Here is a 26139-nt window from a genome sequence, read left to right as displayed (position 1 = left end):
AATCTTCCTGACTTCAGGCCTGACCCTCTATATTCACTGTACCACCTTGCTGTCTGTTTCATGAAATCTTGAAACTGCCCAGATCTCTTGGAACCTGAGGGTAAAGGAGAAATAGAAGGAATCCAGTGGTCGCGTCATGAAAGAAACCCCCGAATGAAAACTCTCAGGAACATTATGGCCAACATCCAGAATTTTCAGGCCAAAGAAAAAAATACTGCAAGCAGCAAATTCCAGTACCCAGCAACCAGAGGGAGGATCACACATGAGCACAACTGCTCAAGAAGCAGGGTACTTGTAATGCAGTATTCCAGAAGGCAAAAGATAGTAGCTTATAGCCAAAAATAACTCAACCAGCAAAACTGAGCACAATGCTTCAGGGGAAAGAATATTTAATGACATAAAGCACTTCCAAGCATTCCCAACTGAAAGGCCACTGTTGTGGAGACACTTTGAAGTATAAACACAGGCATGAAGAGAAATATAAGCAGACAAAAATGAAGAACAGTGATAAAGAACTAAGGATAAATAGCTTTAAATTCAAATATTGGAGATGATACGTGTCCCTGAATCTTAACATCAGAAATAATAGAGGGAGTCCAACTGGACATGATCTGAGAGTGACTCTGTTATGTTTTGATGATGTGAAGAAAGGAATGAAAGGATAGAGGAAGAAGAATACACTAGGATGTAGGGTCCAGGTTGGAAAAATTATTTCATAATCAAGGTGTGCCAAGTATGGACAAGGAAATGGGGTTGGGCATTGCTGCTGATACTTGGACCTCACTTTCCTGAACTGGTCAAAATAAGGAATAATATACATGTATATGTGTGTGTGTATATATGTGTATATATATGTATCTCTCTCTCTATATATGTATTTGTCAGTACAGAAGTACATTACTATGCAACAGTGAAATAGGGAAAGAGGAGAAAGGGAAGGAGAATGTGAAGATTGGAGGGAAGGTAGATTAAGGGAGGGATAGTTCTAAGCAAAACAAACATTTAAGGATATACAAAAACATAACTTTTTGAGGGGTGTCCATAAATTTGGGAACCAATGAGTAAATTATTATATGTAAATGGGATGGAATATTATTCTCGGTGAAATTAATGACCATCATTCCACAGGACTAATGATGAAACTAATGATGAAACCTCCCTCTTGATAGAAACGTGAAAGACTCAGAATGGAAAATGAGACAGATTTTTTTCCTTTGGGCAAGGCTGGTGTGGAAATTTATTTTGATTGACTATATATGTTTGTAATGGGTTTTGTTTTTCTTGTGTTTCAATTGGGGAGTGGGATGGGACAGTGAGAAGGTAGATTTTGGCTGACTGAAACAAAACATTTAAACAAGAATTTAATCCTTCCTTTCTTAGCCCTGAAATGAGCTAATTTCTCAGATTTTTTGCAGATGTTTTAATAGCAACATATTAGAGATGAAAAATTTGTGAGTTTCCACAGTATCAGACTTATACATAGTAGGCACTTAAAAGATATATAAAAGTTTGTCTCTCTGGTAGGTGGGATAGAATTCTGGACTTGGAGTTAGGAAACTTCTTTAGTACTAGTTGTACTGAATGTTGCTTCAGACTTACTAGCTGAATAACCCAGGGCAAGTCTTTTTCTCATGCCTTGAGCTCACTTTTTTCTTCTGTAAGGGTGGGAAATAATTTCTGACCTCCTTACCACATAGGAGTGCTGTGAGTATCAAACTGAAATCAAGAAGCACTGAATTCAAATTTGACCTCAGAAACTTATTAGTTGTATAACCTTGGGCAAGTCACTTACCCTCTGCATGCTTCATTTTCCTGTTCTGTAGAGTGGGGATATTTATAGCACCAACTTCTTAAGAATATTGTGATGATTAAAATGAGATGTTTGAAAAGTGCTTTGTCAATCTTAGAATGTTATGTAAATATTATTAAGATGAGATGATATTGAAAAATCATTTTATTCTTTGAAGCTTATATAAATGTCAGCTACATGATAAAGTTTACGTTGCTGCTACAAGAAGATTTTTTCCTTTTCTGTAAATGATCTTTCCTGTGTCTTCAGTCATTGAATACTAGATTTAACAGTGTAGAGATAGTGTGGTGCCATGAAAAGAGCCCTAGCCTCAAGGTACCCTTCTGTCTTTGGCCCAGTGTGTGACCTGCCAAATACAGCGCCTTTATCTTAGGGTTCTCAATTTCCCTTTTTCCACAGGAAGGATGATAGATTTGGATGTCTCCAACTCAGATTTAATAGTAACAGCAACAACAACAGTAGTAATAATAACAGCTAGCATGTATTTATATATCATTTTAAGGTTTGCAAGTACTTCACATGTTGTTATATCATTTGATCCTCACTACAACCCTGCGAGATGAGTACTGTTATTATAGGTGGGAAAACTGAGGCAGACAGAAGTAAAGTGACTTCTCCAGGTTCATACAGCTAGTAAGTTTCTTTGTCTGGATTTGAACTCAAGTCTTCCTGACTCCAGGTCCACTGCTAGAATCACTGAGCTACCTCGCTGCCTACATTCTGTGCCGATGTTTCCTAAGTGTCTTAACATATCCACTCACTTAGATATGTTGGACAGTGGTTAGAATTGGCTATCTCATTGTTATGCATTAAAAGCTAATTTCTTGTCTCATTCACATCTAAATATTCTTTTTTATTTAATTTTCAGGCATGTACTGGCATTGAAAACATCGATGAAGCCATTACGTTGCTTGAACAGAATAACTGGGACTTGGTGGTAAGTGCTTCTACTGTTTCCCAGAATGTCTTGGCAACACTTAGGTGTTAGGATCTTTTGACTGTCCCTCATATTTCCATTTCACAAGGCGATATGGGAATGTTTAGTATATTGTAAATTTAAAGAAATAAAAGCCCCCACAACACATTTTAGAGATTTGGATTCCTATATAGAGATGTAATACATCTTGGATTTATCCAGAAGCATATTCATGTGTTTCTAGCCAATGACTAAGCCAAGTGTGTAGATCACAAGTTTTTATGAGTGTCTGATTTATAGCTTATTGTCCCTCAGATTAACCACCAGGGGATCCAGGGCTTTCTTCTGTCAGTTGCATATTTGTTACCATATTTAATGAGGAAATCACTAGCTTCACCTAGGTGGCCATACTGTGTTGTTCTTGAGACCATAAACAAAGACTTCATTAGTCTGTCCTGGAGATTTAAAAAAAATTCATACAAAGCATAGTCATTCTTCTCCTGGAGGGCCTCACTGAAATGTGGAATGAAAGTTCTCTACTTTCTTTACACTCCCTTCTGTTGTTGATCTAAAGCAGACACCGAACCATGTATCCTTATAGACCTCAATTTTTGTGAATGAAAGTCACAGCTTATTTCTGTTAATTTGGTTGAACCTTGCTCTTCTCCTGCAGAGGTAGTGTAGTCCTCCAGGCTAAACTTTTTGATGCATCCATTTTAATTTCTCTGCTCATTCAAGGCTATTTAATTGGTACCTTTATTTCTCAGAGTTTTTATCCACTCATTGTTGGATTCTTGCAGCAGACACCTGTCTTGGCAGGATGAAGAGGGTATCTTTGCTAAGTTGGTCATGTGTGTATACATGGACAAATGTGTGCATATGTGCACATGTGTATATGTGTGCAAACACATGACCATACCAACACCCTCAAACAACTCTCCTTGTTAATCCAAAAACATATGCCTTCCTGGTGTGGTAGATTGAGACCCACACTTGAGTTCTAACCCTAGCTGTACTCTTCACTGACTTGGTGGGCATTGGGAAAGTTTCTTCTTCCTGGCCTTCAGTTTCTCCATCTAGACAGTGAAGGGTGGTTTTGTTTTCTTTCCCTTCTAACCTCATTCTACTCACGCTATTTTGAAATGTGTTCTGTCACTTATTTTCCTTGGTATTTAGTAGTTTTTTAGAGAGAATAAGAACAAGAAAAGATTCAGGAAAATCCTGCTTAATTGGCCAACTTACTTGCCACAAGAAAACTTATTAATAGAAAAAGCAACCATCTGAAATTTCTTTATGTAGCCTTTTGTTTTGAAAAAGAACCAGGTTGTAACAATGGAGATCATAGAATGAGCATTTAGAGCTGGATGAGACCTTAGAAATCAACTAGTTTAACTCTCTCCTTCAGTTTAGAGATGAGTAACCTGAGACAGACTTAGAGAGAAGGGACTCTGTCCAAGGTAATAATGCCTGTTTTTATAGTACTTGAAAATTTGTAGAGTTCTTCCCTTCACACAACCATGTGAATTTGATGATATAAATACTGTTATCCTCATTTCACAGATAAAAAACTGAGGTTCAGTCATTTGACTTGCCTCACACCCCACAGGTAGGAAGTAACAGACCTCAAATCTGAATCCAAAGCAGTCCTCTTTACTGTCCATGTTGCACCATACAAAGCATACCCTTTTCTCTTGCTTTTAAATTCTAAAAAAGAAAACAAAATTAACATGAGCTAAATGTAAGTTTTGTCTAGTTTTTTGGTAGCAGTGTGACAGTGAAATGAGGCTTGGGCTGGGTGACTTGCCTCTTCTACTAAGTAGCTCCTCTGATGTGGCCCCATCTTCTCCTCTCTGTGTAGCTTGGTTAAGCGTAGGTTTATTTCCACATTGTCTTCAATAGAGTGTAATCTCCTTGAGGTCAACTACTGTTTTGCTTTTCTTTTATATTCTTAGGGCGATTGATAGAAAGTGCTTAGTAAAGGCTGTTTTATTGATTAAAAGTGTTCCCTTCACCGTGACTTAGTCCCTCTTCTGTCAAATGAGGTGTTGAGACATGGTTATTTTTAGTTCTCTTCCAGATGTAAAATTTTATGACTTGGAACATAATTTTTCTATTTGAAATGTTTATGGACATAGTTTGTACTCTTAGTTTTTGTTACATATTGTTAATCATATCTGTGATTTATTTGATGCCATGTGCTTGGTGTGGGGTGCATACAACTATAACACTTCTCTGATGGGAAAATGGAATCTATGTTCTCATTACAGACGTGGTTTTCAATAGCACATTGTGGCAAAGTGAGAATTGCTTATATTTATATGATGATGTTGGGGCAAAAACTAAACTTGAAATCTTGAATTGTTTTTAATATTATTTTCGCCCTTTCACCTCCCTCTACCTAAAGGAAAAAAAGGAAAGAAAGAAATACATAATTCCTGTATCACTTAAGCACACCTGAGCCAAATATATGCCCTTATTGATTGTGTCCAAAAACGCATTTCTTAACGCTTCATGTTAGTCCACATAACTGTTTACAAATGACCATTGTTTCTAAATGTCCTTGATATGTAGCTCTTAGAAATCCTCTGCTCCAACTTCCTAGTCTAACAGATGAGGAAAATGAGGCCCAGAGATGTGAGATGACTTGCCAAAAAGGTTTATTGTTGTTCATTCATTTCAGTTGTGCTCAACTCTCTGTGACCCATTGGGGGTTTTCTTGGCAAAGATGCTTGAGTGATTTGCCATTTCTTTCTCCAGCTCCTTTGACAGATGAGGAAACTGAGGCAGACAGGGTGGAATGACTTGCTCAGAGTCACACAGCTAGTAAGTGTTTGAGGTTGCATTTGAACTTAGGAATATGAGTCTTCCTGACTCCAGGCCTGACAACTCTGTGCACTGTGGTACCACCTAGCTGCCCCCAAAGTTTGCCAAATGATAAAAGGCAGAGTCAGGATTCTAATTATTTCCTCTGATTCTAAATCTATTTCGCTTTCAACTACATCCTTCTGCCTCTTTTTCTTTGACCCTAATTTTTAGAAGCTTTTTACTGACTGAACAATTAGAATCTCTCCTATGTGAAATAGAACCCAGGCAGGTGCTGGAGAAACTACCTTGTTCAGCTCAGACTGCGGTAGAATTCCTGTTATAGACATCTGACAAAAAAGGGATCCTTCTGATTTGGAAACATCTAATGAGGGAGAACTAATGAAGAGGAACTCCCTCTTTACTGAGGCAGCTCATACTACTTTGGGATATCTCTGATTGTTAGGAAATGGATGCCTCAAGCCTAGATTTCCTTCATTGTTACATCCATCTTTTGTTCCTTGTTCTGCACTTGGATCCAAGGACAACTCTAGTCCCTTATACATATGACAGATTTTCAGATTCTTGAAGCTCTGTATATTATGAAAATGTAGTCATGTGAGAGAATTCAGAATTCAGTGGAGGAACTGTGGTGTTCTGCACTTTGAAAGGAGGATTACTCCTTTTGCTTAGGCTTCACCTTTTGCAAATTTTAATGTCCCTGTCCTTCGAAACTTTCTTAGCCACTTACCATGCTTTGCCTTCCTTTCTCTTCACTTCTCTCTTCCCAGTTTTGATCCAGTCGTTAAATAGTTCATTTCTACGTTGGTTTCTGCCTTAAAATCCCTCACTGAGTTTTCCTGTCACCATTTAGCTCTTATGAAATCCCAACCCTAGATTATTCCCACCAGTGTATGATATGAGGTACTTAATAAGTGGTCATTGATTAATTAAATATAGATTAAAAATGGAACTGAAATTGTCATTAGAGTATACCACTGACCATCTCCATATGAGTTGGGTTTCAGAAAAAACCCAACATATCAAAAAACAAATATGTACCTATTTCCCCCATCTTCATAAAGAAGGGGAAGGGATGTGCCTTTCATACTTTTTTTTGGGAGGTAAGCATCATCATTGTAATATTCAGTAGTGCTTCAGTTATGTTTTTCTTTCCATTTACGTTTTTGTAGTCATTGCATATGTTATCTGCCAGTTCTTATGTAATTTTGAATCAGTTCATTTAAGAATTTCCATAGTTTTCTGTTTCATAATATTCCTTACTTCATAAGTACAGTAGTATTATTACATTCATGTATCATTTCCCAATCATTGATATTTTGTTTACATTTTTTACTGCCAGAAAAAGTGCTGTTGTAGGATTTTTTGGTGTATATGAGGGCCCCTCCCTTTTTTTTTTTTTGGTCATTGGGACTTTGTAGGTGACTCTGACTTCCTTACTGTTCCTCAAATAAAGACACTCCATCTCCCACTTTTGGCCATTTTCACTGGTTGTTTCTATTCCTGGAATACTTTCTTCCTTCACATCTCAGCTAAAATCCCAGCATGTGCAGAAAGCCTTTCCTGATCCCCCATAATTCTAGTGCCTTCCCTTTGTTAATTATCTGCAGTTTATACTGTGTAAAGCTTATTTGTACATGGTTATTTGTATGTTGTCTCCCACATTAGACTAGGAACTCCTTAAGACGAGGAATCATCATTTGCCTTTCTTTGTATTACAGACACATAGTATAGTGCTTTGAACATAGTAGGAGGGCTTAGTAAGTGTTTATTAGCAAAATTATTTATTTTTAAATTAAAAAAAATATTTAAATCAGTAAAGATCCACCTTGAAAAAGAAAGAAAAATAAAATGCTTGTTAAAAACATGTATAGTCAAATAAAACAAATTTCTGCATTGGCTATATGCAAAAAAAATTATGTCTCTCCCTACACTGAGCCTTTCCTCTGTAACAAGGTGGTTTGCAGGTTTCATCATAAGCTCTCTGGAATCATGGTTGGTCATTACACTGATCAGAACTGCTAAGTCTTCAAAGTTGTTTGTCATTGTCGTTTTAGATGTTGTTTTTGTGGTTCTGCTCATTTATTCTGCATCGATATATAGAAGTCTTTGTGGTTGTTCAGTTGTTTCAGTCAAGGCCAATTCTTTGTGACCTTATTTGGGGTTTTCTTGGCAAAGATTGGAGTGATTTGCTGTTTCCTTCTTCAGCTCATTCTACAGATGAGGAAATTGAGGCAAATAGAGTTGTGACCTGGCCAGAGTCACATAGCTAATAAATGTCCGAGTCCAGATTTGAACTCATGAAAACTTATTGATACATTGGAAAAAGTCCAAAAACATGTGCATCATGTGATATACGTAACATCTTTGGACCACTTACTTTCACAGATTGTCGTTTGTGTCTTCTCAGATCTTGTCATTTAAGATCTTTGATCTTTATCATCTTGATCTTTAAAATTTTGTTGCATTTGTTTTTCATTTTTTTGTTGTATAGTTCTTTCTATTTATGCTACTGCATAAAATGGTTTTTTTGGGCTCTGTTTTACTTGACTATATCAGCTCATGTAGATTTTTTTAATGAATTTACCACACATTTCTTACAGCATAATATTTCTTGTTGTGTATCACAGTTTTTTTTTTTTGTTGTTGTTCCTATTTCCCAGTTGATGGGCATCTACTTTGTTTCCTGTTCTTAATTATCACAAAATTTGCTACTGTAAATGTTTTGGCATATTTTGGAACTTTCCTCTTATCTGTGGCTTCCATTGAGTATAAATCCAGTAATAAGAGTCTGTGGTTCACCAGGGTATGGCATTTTAGTCATTTCATTAACAAAATTCCAAATTGCTTTCCAGTTTGGTTGTACCATTTCATAACTCCATCAACAATCTGTTAGTGTGCCTATCCTGCTACAACTCCTCTAACAATGACTATTGCCGTTTAATATCATTTTTGCTAGTTTTCAGGGTGTGAGGTGTTTGAAACCTCAGAGTTGCTTGAATTTGCATTTCTCTTATTTTTTAGCTATTTGTGGCATTTTTTCATGTGGCTATTGAATATTTTGTAGTTCTTTTGAAATCAAACTATTTGTTCATATGGTTTGACCAGCTATCTGTGAGGAATGGCTCTCTCTCTCTCTCTCTCTCTCTCTCTCTCTCTCTCTCTCTCTCTGTCTCTCTGTCTCTCTGTCTCACACACACACACACATACACACACACACAAACACACTTTATGTATCTTGGATACCAAACCAAATCAGAGAAATTTTGATATAAAGATTTTTTTCCTCACTTAACTACTTTCCTTTTTATCCTGGATGCATTAATGTTCTCTTTGCATAAGGTTTTCAAAGTTAACAATTTTAGCTTTTGCAATTCACTCTGTGTCATGTTTCGTTAAGACTACAACTCCTATCACACCTATAAGATTGGCAAACATGACAGAACAAGAAAATGATAAATGCTGGAGAGGATGTGGGAGAGTTGGAACACTAATTCATTGTTGGTGGAGCTGTGAGCGCATCCAACCATTCTGGAGAGCAATTTGGAACTATGCCCAAAGGGCTACAAAAATGTGCATACCCTTTGACCCAGCAATATCGCTACTAGGACTATATCCCCAAGAGATCATAAAAATGGGAAAGGGTCCCACATGTACAAAAATATTTATAGCAGCACTCTATGTAGTTGCCAAAAACTGGAAGTCAAGGGGATGTCCATCAATTGGGGAATGGCTGAATAAATTATGGTATATGAATGTAATGGAGTACTATTGTGCCATAAGAAATGATGAACAAGAAGACTTCAGAGAGGCCTGGAAGGACTTATATGACCTGATGCTGAGTGAAAGGAGCAGAACCAGGAGAACTTTATGCACAGCAACAACCACAGTGTGTGAGAGTTTTTTCTGGTAGACTTAGATTTTTGTAATAACACAAGAACTTCTGAAAAAAAAAAAAAATCCCAATGGTGGACCTCAAGGCAAAAAGCCTTCCACACTCAGAGAGAGAAATATGGAAGTCACTCACATAATGTAGCAGATCATGTTTGTGTATGTGTATCTGTTTGTGTATCATGTTCTGATTTGTTATACGGATTCTTTCATTTATCTTAGTCTGACTACATAGCATGACGATAGTGAAAATATACTCAATAGGAAAGTATATGTAGAATCTATACAGAATTGTATGCAGTCGTGGGGAGGGAGGGAGGTAGTGGGGGGTGGGTGGGGAGGGATAAAATCGCAATTGTATGGCAGTGATTGTTAAACATTAAAAAAAATAAAAAAATTAATAAAAATTTAAAAAAAAAAAAAAAAAGACTACAACTCCTACCTGTGGCTGTGAAAGATTTTTGACATATATATATATATCTCCTAATTTTTTTAAATAGAATGATCTGTAGTATTAAGGTCATGTGTTCATTTAGAAGGTATTGTGGAGTGTAATGTAAACTGTTGGTCTAATCCTTATTTCTGCCAGACTGGGGTGTAGGGTGTGTTCAGGGAGGACCAGTACCTTTGGTCTGATGGCTGCTGAGCCCTTTTTAGGGCTCTTTCCACCTTTGGTGTCCATTTGTTTTGCCTAACTCTCACCTGTGGCTCCAAGAAACTGCAGCATGCACAGTGGCCACACCCCAGTAAACCATTTTGGCAGATGGACCAAACTAGGTTGAGGGTAACCAAGGGGTCTCAGACCCATTGGTGAGTTCGGGGGGTGTCTACCCCAAGCATGTGAAGACTTCTTCTGGTGGAATGGGTGGATGAGAGCAGTTTGTTCCAATGGCCTTGAAGGCAGATGAAGCAGGTGATATGGAACGCTTAGAGCTTGGTTAGACGCTGAAGACGCCAAGGTCATCCACTGCATCCTGAGTCATCGCCAGCCTTCTGGACTCTGTCCTGCCACTGGACTATGATGACTCAGGAAGAGAGAGTGAGGCTGACTTTGTGCATCTCTGCCTCACTTAAATCCAATTTATGCAGAAATCAAAAGACATCACCCATACCATTTCACTGTTGTGCCTCAAAGTCCTGTGGCGACAGGCAGGTGATGAAGCAGCAGGTGCAGATACATTGGGAGCTGTAGTCATGACCCTGTACACAGGCGGCCCAGACCATAGGGTCGTTTCTCACTGGAAGCAGCAGTGGGTCTCGGCAGCCCCCTGGGTGTCTGAGGAGCCTTTTAAGTATCACACTGCTCACTGAGGAAGGGGGCTAGAAAAGGTGCCCTAAACATTGCTTACTTACCCAACTCTGGCCTGATTACTGCGACAGGCAGGGAATCCCACTATGTGGTTGAAACACAAAAAAGTGTACGAAAACATCTGCAAAGATGATTCCACTCCCCATCGGCACATGGAACGTGCGCACACTAATAGGCAACACAAAATCCAGTAGATCTGAAAGAAGAACTGCTCTTATTGCAAGAGAACTCAACAGGTATCACATCCAAATAGCAGCCCTGAGTGAAATAAGGTTGGCAAATGAAGGCCAGCTTACTGACATAGGAGCTGGATACACCTTTTTCTGGAGTGGGCACTGTGAAGGGAAGCACCATGAAGCTGGCATGGGTTTTGCAATCAAAACTAATCTAATCAGCAAGCTAGTATGCCTGCCAAAAGGAGTGAATGACAGGCTCATGACAATGCAATTGTCACTCACAGGAAAACACCATGCCATCATCATCAGTGCCTATGTCCCCACCATGATGAACCCTGATGAAGTCAAAGAAAAATTTTATGAAGACCTAGAGACCCTTATCGTCAGTGTGCCAGAAGAGAACAAGCTTATAATTCTGGCCGACTTTAATGCTACAGTAGGCTCAGACTACCAGACTTGGCAAGAAGACTTAGGGAGGAATGGAGTTGGAAACAGCAACAGTAATGGTCATTTATTGCTGAAGACTTGTGCATCGCGTGACCTTCTCATCACCAACACTTTTCCATTTACCTAAACTTAATAAAACTTCATAGATGCGCCCTTGCAGCAAACACTGACATCTATGACAAAGGCAATGTGTGGTGCAGAGTGCTGGACTGATCATAGACTTATCTTTTCCAAGCTATATAATCCCATTCATTGAAAGTGCCGACCCCAAGGCAAAATGACTACCAGAAGAATTAATGTCAACAAATTAGAGCTCTTCTCTGAGCATGAACAGATTGCTGCTGACTTGGAGGGAAAGTTGAGCCAACACACAGTTGGCAGCAGTGGAGCAGAAAAGGAGCGGGCAGCTCTCAGAGATTTGGTGTACAGCACTGCATTTGCTCATCTGGGTCAGAACACTCGCAAACACCAAGACTGGTTTGATGAAAATGATGGGGAAATTCAGAAGCTGCTAAATGAAAAAACGTGAACTCCACAGGATTTACCAGCAGGAGAATTCATCCACCTCTAAGAAGGCAGCTTTAATTCCATCCAAAGCAAAGTACAAGCAAAGCTTAGAGAGATGCAGGATTCCTGGCTCAGTAAGAAGGCAGATGAAATTCAGTTTTATGCTGATAGTAACAATCCAAAGCTCTTTTATGATTCCCTGAAAGCTATTTATGGACCAAAAACCTATGGTGCATCACAACTACTCAGTGCTGTTGGAGTCACATTGATTAGTGATAAGGACATGATCCTAGAGAGATGGACTGAACACTTCCATAGTGTTCTCAACAGACCATCATCATTCAATGCTAAGGCCATTGACCTTTTACCTCAGGTTGAAGTCAATTCCTCCTTAGCTCAACTTCCAACTGAAGAAGAGGTTTTGAGGACCATTAGGCTCCTTTCATGTGACAAAGCACCTGGTGCTAATTCTGTTCCAGCTGAGATTTACAAGGTAGGGGGACCATTGCTCATACAAAAACTGACTGAAATTTTCCAGGTTATATGGCAAGAGGAGGTTATTCCCCCAGGAGTTCAAGGATGCCTCCATTATCCATCTCTATAAGGGTAAAGGGAATAGACTGTCCTGCGACAATCACAGGGGAATCTCTCTTAGTTATTGCTGCCACAATTCTTGCTAGAGTTCTCCTTAATAGGCTGATCCTTCACCTGGAAGATGGGCATATACCTGAGAGCCAGTGTGACTGCAGAAAGGTCTGAGGAACAGTCGATATGGTGTTTGCTGCTCAACAACTCCAGGAGAATTTCCAGGAGCAGAACAGAGGTCTGTACACAATGACTGTAGATCTGACCAAGGCCTTTGACACTGTTAGTTGTGAGGGCTTATGGAAAATTATGTCAGAATTTGGTTGCCTGGAGAAGTTCATCAATATTGTACATCAGTTTCATGATGGCATGTTTGCCGAAATTCTGGATAATGGACAAAGCTCTTGTGCCTTCCCAGTCACCAGTGGAGTGAAACAGGGCTATGTGCTTGCTCCTGTGCTTTTTAGCATGATGTTTTCAGCCATGTTGACAGATGCTTTCAGTGAAGATGAACATGGCATCAAGGTCAACTACCATACTGATGGTAAGTTCTTCAGTTTGAAAAGGCTAGAAGCCAAGACCAAAGTGGAGGGAATGTTGGTGCATGATTTTCTGTTTGCAGATGACTGTGCACTCAATGCAGCCTCTGAAGCTGAGATGCAACAAAGTATGAATCAATTTTCTGCTGCCTGTGCTAATTTTGGCCTAATATTTAACACCACAGAAACACAGGTGTTCTGTCAGCCACCACCACACCATCCATATGTGGAACCATCAATTACAACAAATGGAGAAGTGTTGAATGCTGTGGATATAAGTTCACTTACCTTGGTAGTGTACTTTCCAGGGATGTACACATTGACAATGAGGTTGATGCATGCATTGCCAGAGCTAGCTCAGTGTTTGGGAGGCTCTGAAGAAAGGTTTGGGAGAGAAGAGGTATTAGACTGACTAACAAACTGAAGGTCTACAGAGCCACTGTGCTGACCTCATTGTTATATGGTTGTGAAACATGGACAGTCCACCAGCACCATGCCAGGAAACTGAATAGCTTCCATTTGAACTGTCCTAAGAAGATTCTGAGGATCACCTGGCAGGATAAGGTACCAGACACTGAAGTCCTTGCTCGAGCTGAACTGTCAAGTATTCAAACTATGCTTCAGAGAGTGCAACTCCGATGGGCTGGCTATGTTGTCTGAATGCCAAATGTATGCTTGCCAAAAAGACTATTTTATGGAGAACTTGCATGGGGCAGGCGATCACATGGTGGCCAGAAGAAACGATACAAGGACACTCTCAAGATCTCTCTCAAGATCTTTGGATTTGACTGTGTAGCATGGGAGACACTGGCACAGGACTGCTCAGCATGGTGTGCCCACATCAGAAAGGGTGCTGTGCTCTTTGAGCAAAGCAGAATTGAGACAGCACAAAGTAAACGCAGGATGAGCAAATTTGGGATATCCACCCCAAATATTCATAAGGACTATCTATGCCCAATCTGTGGTAGAGCATTCCAAGCTCATATTGATTTGATCAGCCACAGTTGGAGACACTGAAATTTCACTTTACAATGGTGATGTCATTTTGGTCCTGTTCGAAGACAAAGGACAACAACCAACCAGCCGTTTCTGCCGGACTACTTTGTAGTTTTCCCAGCACTTTTTATTACAAAGGGAGTTTTTCCCTAGGTGATTTTTATTTTTTTACTTAAATAAACACTGATTTATTGAGTTCCATTTTTTCTGAATGTCCCGTGTCTAGTCTTTTACATTTATATATCTGTCTATTCCTTAACTAATACCGTATGGTTTTGATTATTACTTTTTAATATACTTTGAGGTATGCAAGTGCTATTCTTCCTTTGTTCTTACTTTTTTTCATTATTTCCCTTGATGTTTTAGATCTTTTGTTTTTCTAAATGAATTTTGTTATTATTTTATCAAGTTCTTTCCCTTCCTAATTTGATTGGTATAGTATTGAAAGTGTAAATTAATTTTAGTAACATTGTCATTTTTTTAATATTGATACAGACTATTTGTGAACTCTGGGTATTTCTCCATTTAAGTTGTTTTTCTTTTCTTTAAAGAACACTGTGTAACTGAATCCATAAAAGTCTTTTGTGTAGTTTGAAAAGTTGATTGCCATATTTTATGGATTTTACAGTTCTTTTGGAGTGGGATTTCCTTTTCTGTTATTACATTTTACGCTTTGTTATTATTATATAGAAATACTGTTGAATTTTGAGGATATATTTTGTAGCCTACAACTTTGCTGAAGTTATTAATTGTTTCAGTTAATATCTTTACTGATACCCTAGAATTTTCCAAGTGATCTATAGTATTGTTGGTAAACAGGGATAATTTGATCTACTCTTTACCTATCACTGTGCTTTTAATTTCTTTCTCTTGTCTTTTTGCTCTTAATAGTATTTCCAGAACTATATCAAATAATAGTGAGGAAAGGAGGCATCTTTGTTTCACTGTTGTATTTACTGTAAAAGGTTTTAATGTATACCCAGTATATGTGATGCTTGCTTTTGGTTTTAGATAGACACTTTTTATGATATTTAAATAAAATCCCTCTACACTTCTACTTTGATGGGTATTTATTCTAGAAGTGTTGTATGTATGGTGTTAGGCTTTTTTTTTTCCCAGTCTATTGAGATAGATCATGTAGGCATGGATCATCACTGTTTTATTGATTTGATTTTCTGCTTTCATTTAAAAAAATCAGATTAGATAAGAGTTTATCAATTTTATTAATCTTTTAAAGCAATTTTTAAAATTTATCATTTCTGTTTTTTTGTTTTCAATTTATCTATTCCTCTCTAATTTTTAATAGTTCTTCTTTGTGATTATTTGTTTATTGGCTTTCTCATTTCCTTACTAATTTATTATTTATTTATTTTAGACATTGTTTTCTTTTTAAATTCTCTCCTTCTATTCCACCACTTCACTACTCACTGAGAACACAAGCAATATGCTATCAGCCAGACCTGTGAAATGGTTTTCTAATTTAAAAAAATACGTATTCAGTTCATTAATTGTCCCCTTTTTTATTTTGTTAGTGTATGTTTGTAAGGATATGATTTTCCCTTGAGTACTGCTTTAGCGCATCCCAGAAATTTTGATATGTTGTTTCATCTTTGCTTTTTTCTGTTACATAGTTACTGTTTTTTTGAGTACCTATTCATTATTTAACATTTCATTGTGAAGTCTTCATTTGCATTCTATCATTTGTTTGTGGTCTCTGAAATAATTTTTATTTTTATTGCATTCTGCTCTGTAGAGGATACGTTAACTATTTCTTTCATTTTACATTTGTTTGCAGTATCTCTTTGCGCTGTTACTAGTCTCTCTGTTGTCACTCTTGCTGTTACTGTACTTGCCTGTGGCATTTATTCATTCCTCTGGAATTTCTGTTCTTTGGGATGTTTGAGAAGCAAATACTTTTTTTAGTTTTGATTTTCTTTCTAAAAATGTTTCAAGTTCTTCTTTATTATTGAACGTATGTACATATTTTTTTTCTGTATGGTTAAGCTCGCATTTTCATGATCCATTACCCAGGGCTGTATCCTGGGCTCTTTTGCTCTTTACAATGCATTATTCCATTCCCTCCTCCATTTTATGGTGGGTGCAGAATAGTCTTATGTTATTTGAATGTCTTTTCCTTTGTATTTGAAGGTCTTTCTTAATAAGCAGAGTTTATTGCTTTTGAATTAAATTGTTAAATATGTATCCTGGAGTTTTTGGCTTTGGGTTTTTTTCTGGATGTGACTTAAGAATTTTTTCAATTGGAATTTCATTTTTTATGGTTAGAAGTCCTGGGCATTTCTTTTCTTTTATTTCCTTCATTGTGGCATTAAGGTTTTTTGTCCTGTTACGCTCTTCAAGGAGAGACCTATGAACCTTAGGTTGTCTTTATGTACTCTGTCTTTGAAGGTAGTATGTTTTTCTTACATAGTGAGCATGTTTTCTTTTGATCTTAATTTTTTTTCTTCTCTTCTGGAATATTCTTCACTTCTGTTTATTTGAATTTCCAATCTATTGTTTCCCTTTTTTTATCTTTGGTGAGTCAGATTTCAGATTTTTTTCTATTCTGCTCGTAATTTTTTTGTTGTGCAGGCCACAAATTCTGTTCTCAGTTCTCATTTCTCTTTTAAACCAGTTATGAATAGCCCATTTTGGTTCTATGTTTCCCTTACATTCTACAGGATCCTCTGTTGGATCAAGTGTTGGATGATTTTCCTTTGTTTTCCTTTATTCATAGATACCTGAACTTGTTTATTTTGAAGGCCATATTTTCTTCTGTTATTGTTTTCTCTGTTGATTTATCTGTTTTTGTTCTAGGCCTTTGAGTTTTCTTCTTTCTGAAGTCTTTGGTAATTTCGGTCTCCACATGCCAACCCCTCCCCCCTTTATTTTTCCTACAGTTCAGTTTCTGATTCCCATTTCCTCTGTGGTTTACTTGGGGTTTGGATTTCAAAGAATATCAGTCATTTCCCAGGATAAGCCATTTACAGTTCACCAGCCTAAGTCTCTGTCCTAGTTGATTTTTGGTGATCAGAATTGGCCCCAGGTCGATGCTGTGTTCTTTTCCTCAGGCTTAGTAGAGTGATGCATAAATCTCTCCTCCCCCTCCCTCCCTCTCAGCACATACATAATGTCATTCTTGGTTCTGATCCTGTTCCTTCTCTTCTTGAATTCTTTGACCCAGCACTAGCACTTTAGTTCTTTGCAGAGCTGGTACTGCAATATTGTCTACCTCAGTTTTGGCTCTGCTAGTGTTACAGGGTTGTTGGTCCAGCTCTGACTCTGCTGGTGCTGCAGAGTTGTCACTCCCTGGCACTGGCAGTTCAGAGCTTTGCAGCATTGGTGCTGTAGGGTTATGGTCCACATCAGGTATTTCCTCCTGAGGGTCTGTAGGTGCCTGGCTGTCATAGTGAGAGCAAATTTTTGCATTTCAGATAAGTGATGTTCAAAAATCATCTGTTTTCCCCATCTTTCTCCTTATTTGTATAGACTACTGCTTGCACACGCTGATTATGTGAGATGTTTTTCCTTATCTAACCTGTTCTTCCCTTACCTTTCCATTCTTCTTTTAAAATCAGCAGTATATAACAGAACTTCTCATAGGCTTTCTGTTTAATTAGACTGCCTCTATGATGATAACAGGCTTAAGAAGAGACATGTATCATTTCCCTGTAATGAAATATAAGCAAATTATGCCTGTTTAATCCTTTATAATGGTTTGTTGTTTCATTTTTATATTCCTCTTGTCTCTTGACTGGACTTCAAAGTTTCTACATTTTTTTTTAATGAGAAATCCTTGAAAATCATCTGTATCATAATTTCTCCTTATTCTCAGTTTGTATGTAAACCTATATCCTTTGCTTTCTGGAATATCATATTTCAAGTTTTTTGCTCCTTTATGGTGGTTGCTGCTAAGCTATGTGTGATTCTAACTGTGGTTCTTTGAATTATTTCGTGAATTATTTCTTTCTGCTTGCTTTACTTAGTTTTTAGCATTTCTTATTGTCTTATGGAGTCATCAGCTTCTATTTGGTCCATTCCAGGTTTCAGGGATTTTTTTATTTACAAGGTTTTTGTACCTTTTGTGTCAAGTCAATAATTCTCTTTCTGATTGTTTCATAGCTTCATTTCTTTTCCATTTTACCATCTAGCACTTTTATTTCATTGATAAAAATATTTTAAACTTAAAGAAAAAAGCTCTTGTTTTATTGTTTCCAAAAATTCTAGATGATTTTGTACCCAGTCTGTACTTTTCTTTGAAGCTTTGCTTGGATATGTTTCAGAATCATTCTCTTCTGAGATTGTGGTTTTAGCATCTGTTATAATATATGTATTTTTTTATGGTGTGATTTTTTTGTATGTTTATTTGCTCCTTTTTCTAACCTGCTTCCTGATTTTGGACTTGATGTTAGATCCTGGCTCTATGCACTTCTGAAGGGAAGATCTGGGCTGCTTTCTTGAGGTATTGAGTCTTGTTTTATTCCCAGGACAGCTCAGTCTGGGGACCTGCACAAACTTTCAGTGCTCTTCAAGTACTCTAATTCACAACAGAGTCTGACTGCGGCTTCTTTTGTCTGAACTCTTCAAGGACTGTGGGTTTCTGTATGAATAACAAGCATATGGACTGGTTTTGTTTGGGTTCAGTCATTCTTAGCCATTTGAAAAGCTATGTGACTGAAGTAAAGTCTCCCTTTTGGTCTAATATTTCTGCCCTGGGTTATTTTGCTGTGTGCTTGACTGGAGGTCTTGGATCATAGAGATACTGCTTGCTCTGGACTTGTATCCTTTTTGGTACACAGCCTGGGGCCTGCTTTACTTCTTATCCTTGAATGCCACCCCTCCCCTGTCTTTTCTGGATATATGACTAAAAACTGGGCAAGGAGTGACAAAACTGCCAGTTGGCACCTGTTTCTCTTTAGTGAACAACTTTAAGCCCTATTATGCTGGATCCAGAATTCTTCTTGTCCTAGGACATAGCCTTTCCATATGCTGGAGTGTTCTGTGTAGTGCCTGACCCACTCCCCAGTTTCTGAAAACCTCTGTTATCTTTCTCCCTATGCTGATGTGGGCTGGAAAAATGACTTATGGTGACTTTTTTCTTGTATTTCCTAGATCAGCCTTTGATTTGGTATGTTTTCTAAATCTCTTTGGAACCTTGACTCTAATCCCACCCCCACCTATGTTTTAAAGCAGTATCAAAACCATTTTATTCTGGTTAAAAATTGATAAATGTAAGAGGTAAGACAGGGAAGAATCAGAAATAATTAAACTTAACCTTGTAATAAACTGGAAATTGAATTTTAGTTGATAAATTACAACAGAGTCTGTAATGAGATGAAGACTGAATTGTCTGTGGTCTTGAGCTGTGCTGATGATTTACACAGAGAGAGATTGGACCTCCAGTCCTAATGCCAGAACCAATTCTGAGTGCCATTTTTTATAACCCTTCTAACATTGACTATTCCTAACTTTTGTCAACTTTGTCAGTATTCTGGCAAGAGTTTTTTTATTTGTATTTCTGTTATTATTAGTGATTTGGATAATTCTTTCATATAGCTCTTAATAGTTTGTAATTCTTTTTGAGAACTGATTTTATTTTCTGACCACCTATTTTTAATGGACAATATGTCTTGGAGACACACACACACAATTCGTATTAACGTCTTGTTTTTTCATCACATAGTTTTTGTTCTTATAGCCATATCCTTACTTTCCCTTTTTAAAGGGACATTTTTTAAAAGAAAAAGAGAAAAAAGAAAAAGAACCTAGATTATTAACATCAAAAAAATCTGAAGGTGTTATATGTGCAGTGCTCCTCACCTGCAAAGGAGCAAGAGAAAATTTCTTTATTTGGGGTCAAACTAATTCTTTATCATTTTGCAAAATTCTTGTCTTGTTCTTCCCATTTACATTGTTGCAGTTGTCATGCAACAGTGTTTTTTTTGTTCTGCTTATGTTACTCTGTATCAGTTTATGCAACTCTTTCTCTGATTTTTTGTATTCATTATATTTATCTTTCATACCACAGTAATATTCCAGTACATTAATGTATCACAATTCATCTATCTTTCTTGGTGGTTGGGCAACTAAACCTGACCCTTACTGTTATTTTAAGAAATGCTAATCTTTAAAATCATTTAACTTGGACGTTGGTGGATGTACTTTTCCTATACATATGACTACTGGTACACCTTGAAGCCTTTTGTTTCTCTTTTAACTGAAGCTCCATTGGGTCTCATTGAACCTTAAGTTCAAACCACTTTTAATGCAGTAGTTAATGGTCTATATTAGTTTCCCAGATTGCAGCCTGTGAGATCAAGGGGAATGTCTCATTTGTATTTGTTTCTTATCCTGTTCATCTCTGCACACAATAGATAGGTAATAAATGCTTGTTAGTTTTTGTATTAAATACTGCTTGTAACTTTAGTACTGATTTTTTCAGAAAAATTTTTTAAAATAAAACTCTAAGAGTGTTTGGAATCGATGCCAAGAGTCAGCGTGAACTTTTAATTTATAAACTTTGTAAAAAAGATGTTTTCTGTCCATCACTTTGGTTTTTAGAATAGATTTTTATACTCATGTGTGCCTTGCTGTTGTATTTGGCTTTTCCAGACAGTACTTAAAAGACATATTATAAAGGTATACAGAGGCTTTGCGCATCTGTACATATGATGACTATCGGTTCCTCACAGACATTCATTCCAAAATGAAGCTGACAAAGCATAGTCTGTCCATGGAAATGAGAAAATGTATGGCTTTTAAATACTTGTTTTTATGCTTCTCCAGTTCCGCAGCAGTCATGTTTTTAATGGATTGCTTAATCAGAGTATTATTTTCTTCTGCATTTTTTCTTAAAATTGCATTTTGAATACCTTGTTTATACAGCAAGTAAACTGAGTAATTTAAATTGATCCATTGCTTGTTATAACTAGAGGGGACTTTGGAGATCAAGTCCAACTCCCTTGTTTTACAGAGGTGGGATATTGACAGTCATTAAAGAGGGAGATGTTTTGTGTTTCTCTTCCTATCTCCCAAGGCCATACAATTTGTTAGTGTTATAAGATCTGACTCCTAGACTAGTGCTCTTCCTTCAAATTCTACTGTATACTCTCTTTACATTTTCTTCTTTCTGTTCTTTTTGTTTGTTCTCTTCAAGTTGATAGTAGAATAATATTGTTGATACTAATGATAATAGTTGATATTTATATAACTTTTAAAATTTTAGTGTCTATAACGTTTTACAATACACAGTGATGTCCTGTGATCTTCCCAATTCACTTCATCATGGATTTATGAACAGAGGAATGCTGTGAGGTGGCTACTATAGGTGTTGCTAGCCTCATTCTCACAGATGAAGAAACAGTTTCAGGAGTGGTTAAGTAACTTGCCCAGAGTCAAGGTGTCAGCTGTGTTTCCTATGTGGGATTCAAATTTAGGACCTGCCTGATGCCATATCTCACATTCTACTCACTATACATTACAGTTTGTCTTAAAGCCAAGCTTTAAAAATCACTACTATGCTTTTTAGTTCCTTTTTTGTTGATTTAAATCTTGCTAGGCTGGGAAATGTGATAAATGTATTTTCTTGGAGGTTACTATAGTTTCCAAGAAACCTTCTAGCCTAATATCATTGGTCCTTTGGTATCTTCCATTACTATACATTCATCACAAATCCAGGGACATCTTATTTATCCTACAATGCTAGGAAATTATACTGTCATGGATTCCTGGCTGGAGTAGAAAGGGCCCTTAGAGGACATATAGTCTAACTTCATTATAAATGAATAAACTGAAACTTTGCAGTAAATGACTTTCCCAAGGCTATGCTGTGAGATTTATCCCCACACTTTTTTATTTTATCCATTTTAATGCAAATCTTTCTATGCTTCATTATATGCTTTCCTTTTCTTTTACTCATTCATCATATTTGAGGATTCTTTCCAGGCTGTGAGAAAGGGAGAGACAAAGGGAGAGAAGCAGTATGGGGTGATAGGCCTTTGAGGTAGGGAACCCTGTGTTTATAGTCCAGCTCTGTAACCTAACTGTGTATGCACTTGGACAAATCCCTTACCTCCTCAGGGCCTGAGTTTCCTTTCTGTAAAGATTTCTGTAACCATAGTGGTCTTTAAGGACATTTCTACCTCTGACATACAATCTTATGATTCTCTCCAGTACTGACTTTGGTTGACTGCCTGTGGGCTGTCTTTCTAGTGGAATTATACTTAGTACTTTACAGTTACAAGGTAGTTATCTTATCTGAACCACACAGGTATTTCCATGCCTGTTGTACAGGTGTATTAAACTGAAGCCCAGATCAATTCATTAGAAACTGGTCTCCCTGACCAACCTTACTGGCTCAAATCACATAGAGTGAGTTGCTTTTTTTAGCACTCTTCCACTGCATCTCCAGGGTTCCAACTTACTTCTTCCTATTCTCAGTCTTCTCAGAGCCTTCGGGGGAGTAGTGGTGTAAAGCAAGAAGGATGATAGTTCATCATTTGTAGATAAAAAGTACCTTAGTGAGGATCTAGGATCAGAAATTACATCTGAAAACAACCCCTGGCATAATCTACTCTGACCTCCAAAATGTAGTGAAGCGACTTGGCTAAGATCACACCGTTAGTCATTGGCAGAGGTAGGACTTGCTCCCAAACATCATGAGTCTTCAGGCTGTCGTTCTTTTCCCAGAGTTCCTCCTCTCAAGTCTGTTGTTCTGGTCAGAAAGAGTGTCCCATTCAATGTGCCTTTGGTTTTGATTGTTGTGTTATACAAATACAATAGCCACACATCTTTCTTTGGAGGACTTTCCTTTAAAAATGTTTTCGGATAGCCACAGTTGTTTCCAAATGCCTTCAGAAACCGGTGATGATGACCAGTTGTTTGTCTAGTTAGCGAAATCAGCATTTCGTTTCTGTGCAGGAAAATTGGCCTTGGTTATAGCTTTGCTTCCAGCCACTGGCAGGGTCACTACGAAGATCACTTCTAAGTTTTCTTTTGCTTCTAATTTGGCTTATGTTCATCTTTCACAACCTTCTTCAGGGAAGCAGGAAGTGGGGGGAGGAGAGGAAGGAATGACATAGATGTAGTTTACCTGGATCCACCCTTCCAAAAGATGTCCTACAGAACATTCTGTTCGCATCCTCCTCCACATCTCTAGGAAGAAGTGGGAGGTGTCCATCTGTGTTCTAAGACTGAGATTGATCATTGCAAGTTGGTGGGAATTTGCCTGCCTTTTAGCATTGTTTTTATTTGCATTATTTTTAGTTTAGTCACTTAAGCTCTTGGTACTGTGGGTAACTCTCTGAGGACAGATTTTAAAGATGGTGCCAGCCTGAACTGTGCTGGAGGGGAATTCCTTACTTAAGAATTTGCTAGACCAATGAGATTCCAGGTCCAGTTACTCCATTTCTTCCTCCCTTTAGCTGCCACGGGCATCGTTCTCCTGGAGTCCTAGAGAGTAAAAGGGAACTTTGGAAGGGGAAGGAAGGGCTGTGGCTTCCACTCTTCGAACGTTTCTTGTTTGGCTGCCACTCTAGTTTAATCTTTCTGCCTCAAGTCACACTGTTTCCAGTCTGTCCTCTGCCCTCCTGCTGTGATTTCCCTAAATCTCATGTGTGCGTCATCTTTCTGTTCAAATTCCAGCGACAGCTCTTTGGTTTGGTGTTTGAAGCCCACCGCAGACTATCTCCCTTACACACACCCTGTTTCTAACCTTTTTTGATGTTCTCATTTCCTATCTCCGTGACCTTATGCAAGCTGTCCCTTCCTCCTTCATGCTGTCTCCTAGATTCCCTAGCTTCCTTCAAAGTTCAGTTCAAACACTGTGTTCTATATGAAACCTTCCTTGATCTTCTCCCCTCCTCACCTCTGCAAGTGCCTCAGCCTCCATGGAGATCCCCCTTTTGTAGGTTTTCCTAGCAACTAGCACTGTGATACATAACAGGCACTTAATACATGTTTATTGATAGATGTGTTAGGATGTCTAAATTTTTTTTAAGCTATAGTTTGTGCATTTTTGTGGAAACATATAAGCTGATTTCATTTTTGAATTTTGTCTCATTTGAAATTCCGAGTGTGTCTATTGCTATTCAAACAGATTTGTAAGTCTTCAGAACTCTGATGGGTGTAATAACCAACCATGACTCCAGAGCAGCCTTTTCCTAGAGAGGTCGCTGACATAAGGTTACAGAAAAAAAGATATTGGTTATATTTGACTTTGTATATTTGTCACAAGGCTTTTGTTTTCCTTTTTTGCTTTTTCAACTGGGAATGGGGGGAGGGAACTAGCTGAGACTGGAGGAGTCAAAAAACAAAAGGAAAGGAATGAGGGTCATTAGAGAATTTTTAAAATTCTGATCAGAAACTAAAAGGAAAACCATAAAGAAGTAGAAGAGTTACACCTGAAAGTGATAACAGGAAAAAGGAAAAGCAAGTTGTATTTGAATGATTGGGGAGGTTGTACACTCTTTTGAGACTAAGAGTTGGTTGTTGTCCTTTGTTCTCAAGAGCACCAGAATGACATACTATACCAGAGTCGAATTTCAGTCTGTCCAACTCTGGCTTATCAGACCAATACAAGCTCAGAATGTTCTACCACAGGTTGGACACAAATAGTCTGTGTGAACAGTTAGGGTGGATTCTCTAAATTTGTGCATTCTGCCTTTCCTTTGAAGTGTCTCAAGTCTGCTTTGCTCGTAGAGCAAAATACCTTTTCTAATGTGGGCATGCCATGGTGAACAGTCCTGTGTCAGTGTCTCTCATTGTCACATAATCAGTTCCAGAGTTCCTGAGAGAGACCTTGAGAGTGTCCTTGTATCGCTTCTTCTGACCACCATGTGAGTGCTTGCCCTTTATGAGTTCTCCATAAAAGAGTTTTTTTTTTTTTGGCAGGCATATGTTTTGCTAGCCCATCGGAGTTGCGTTCTCTGAAGCAGAGTTTGAATGCTTGGCAGTTCAGTTCGAGTAAGGACCTCAGCCTCTGGTACCTTATCCTGCCAGGTGATCTTCACAATCTTCTTAAGACAATTTAACTGGAAGTGATTCAGATTCCTGGTGTGGTGCTGGTAGGCTGTCCATGTTTCATAGGCATAAAATAATAAGGTCAACACAATGACTATGTAGATCTTCAGTTTGGAATACCTCCTCTCTCCCATATTTTCTTTTAGAGCCTCCCAAATACTGAGCTAGCTCTGGTGATGCATGTGTCAACCTCATTGTCAATGTGTAAATCTCTGAAAAGTACGCTACTTTTGTGTAACTCTGCCTCACTTAAATCAATGTTATGCATGAATCAAAAGACTTCACCCATAACATTTTATGATTTTACTTATCTTAAAGTCCGATGGAGACCGGCAGGTGATGAAACAGCAGGTGCGGTTACACTGGGAGCTGTTGTCACAATCCTGCACACAGGCAGCTCAGGCCATAAGGTCGTTTCTTACTGGAAGCAGCAGTGGGATTCGGCAGCCACCTGGGTGGCTTTTAAGGATCACACTGCTCACCTCCTGGTGTGAGGAATGGGCTAGAAAAGGTGCCCTAAAGATTGTCTGCCTACCCAACCCTGGCCTGATTGTAGCAGCAGACAGGGAATCCCACTCTGCAGTGGAGACTTTGGGAGACTGAGTGAGATGCCAGTAGCCACACAGTGGTACTGGATGTCAGCGGCTGATTGGAACCCAGGTGCTCTGACTCCAGTGTTCTTACCTTTATGATGCTTTCTTTTGGTTTTTCCTCCTGAAATCTCATCATCATCCTGATTGACTGGATGCTCCATGCCTTCCCACCTCCCTCAGCTTCCTGGAGGACTGGAGGATGGAGTACTAAACTCCTCCCAAAGCCTTCCTTTATAGAGGGCTGGGAACTAGCTTTCTTTATATTATTGATATTCCTAGCTCTTAGCAATGTGGCTGACACATAATAATTGGTGCTTAATTAATATTTATTGACTTGAATTATTTCTCCTTATCTCTGGCCCTAAATTCTTCTTGATTCTGGGCCTCAGCATAGTTCAGGAAATCTAAAATTTTCTGTCAGTTACACAGTTGGGGGCTCAGGGGATAGAGTGCTGGGCTAGAGTCAGGTAGACCTAAATTCAGATACAGACTTAAACATTTATTAACTTTGTGATCTTGGGCCAATACTTA

At 38.2% G+C, this 26139-nt stretch overlaps 1 protein-coding gene across 4 annotated transcripts in view; it reads left to right on the top strand.

The window, feature by feature from the left end:
• Nucleotides 1–26139, top strand: part of FAF1 (Fas associated factor 1) — a 466037-nt gene that overhangs the window by 72145 nt on the left and 367753 nt on the right. For all 4 annotated transcript variants that reach the window (XM_072649394.1, XM_072649398.1, XM_072649395.1 and 1 more), the window contains exon 2: nt 2679–2747. In XM_072649394.1, the coding sequence (XP_072505495.1) occupies nt 2679–2747 (69 nt within the window). The remainder of the gene's footprint in view (nt 1–2678; nt 2748–26139) is intronic.

The sequence above is a fragment of the Notamacropus eugenii genome, chromosome 2 (assembly GCF_028372415.1).
Source record: "Notamacropus eugenii isolate mMacEug1 chromosome 2, mMacEug1.pri_v2, whole genome shotgun sequence".
NCBI lineage: Eukaryota > Metazoa > Chordata > Mammalia > Diprotodontia > Macropodidae > Notamacropus > Notamacropus eugenii.
The sequence above is the reverse complement of the archived record's forward strand: the minus strand, read 5'-3'. Positions and strand labels throughout refer to the sequence as shown.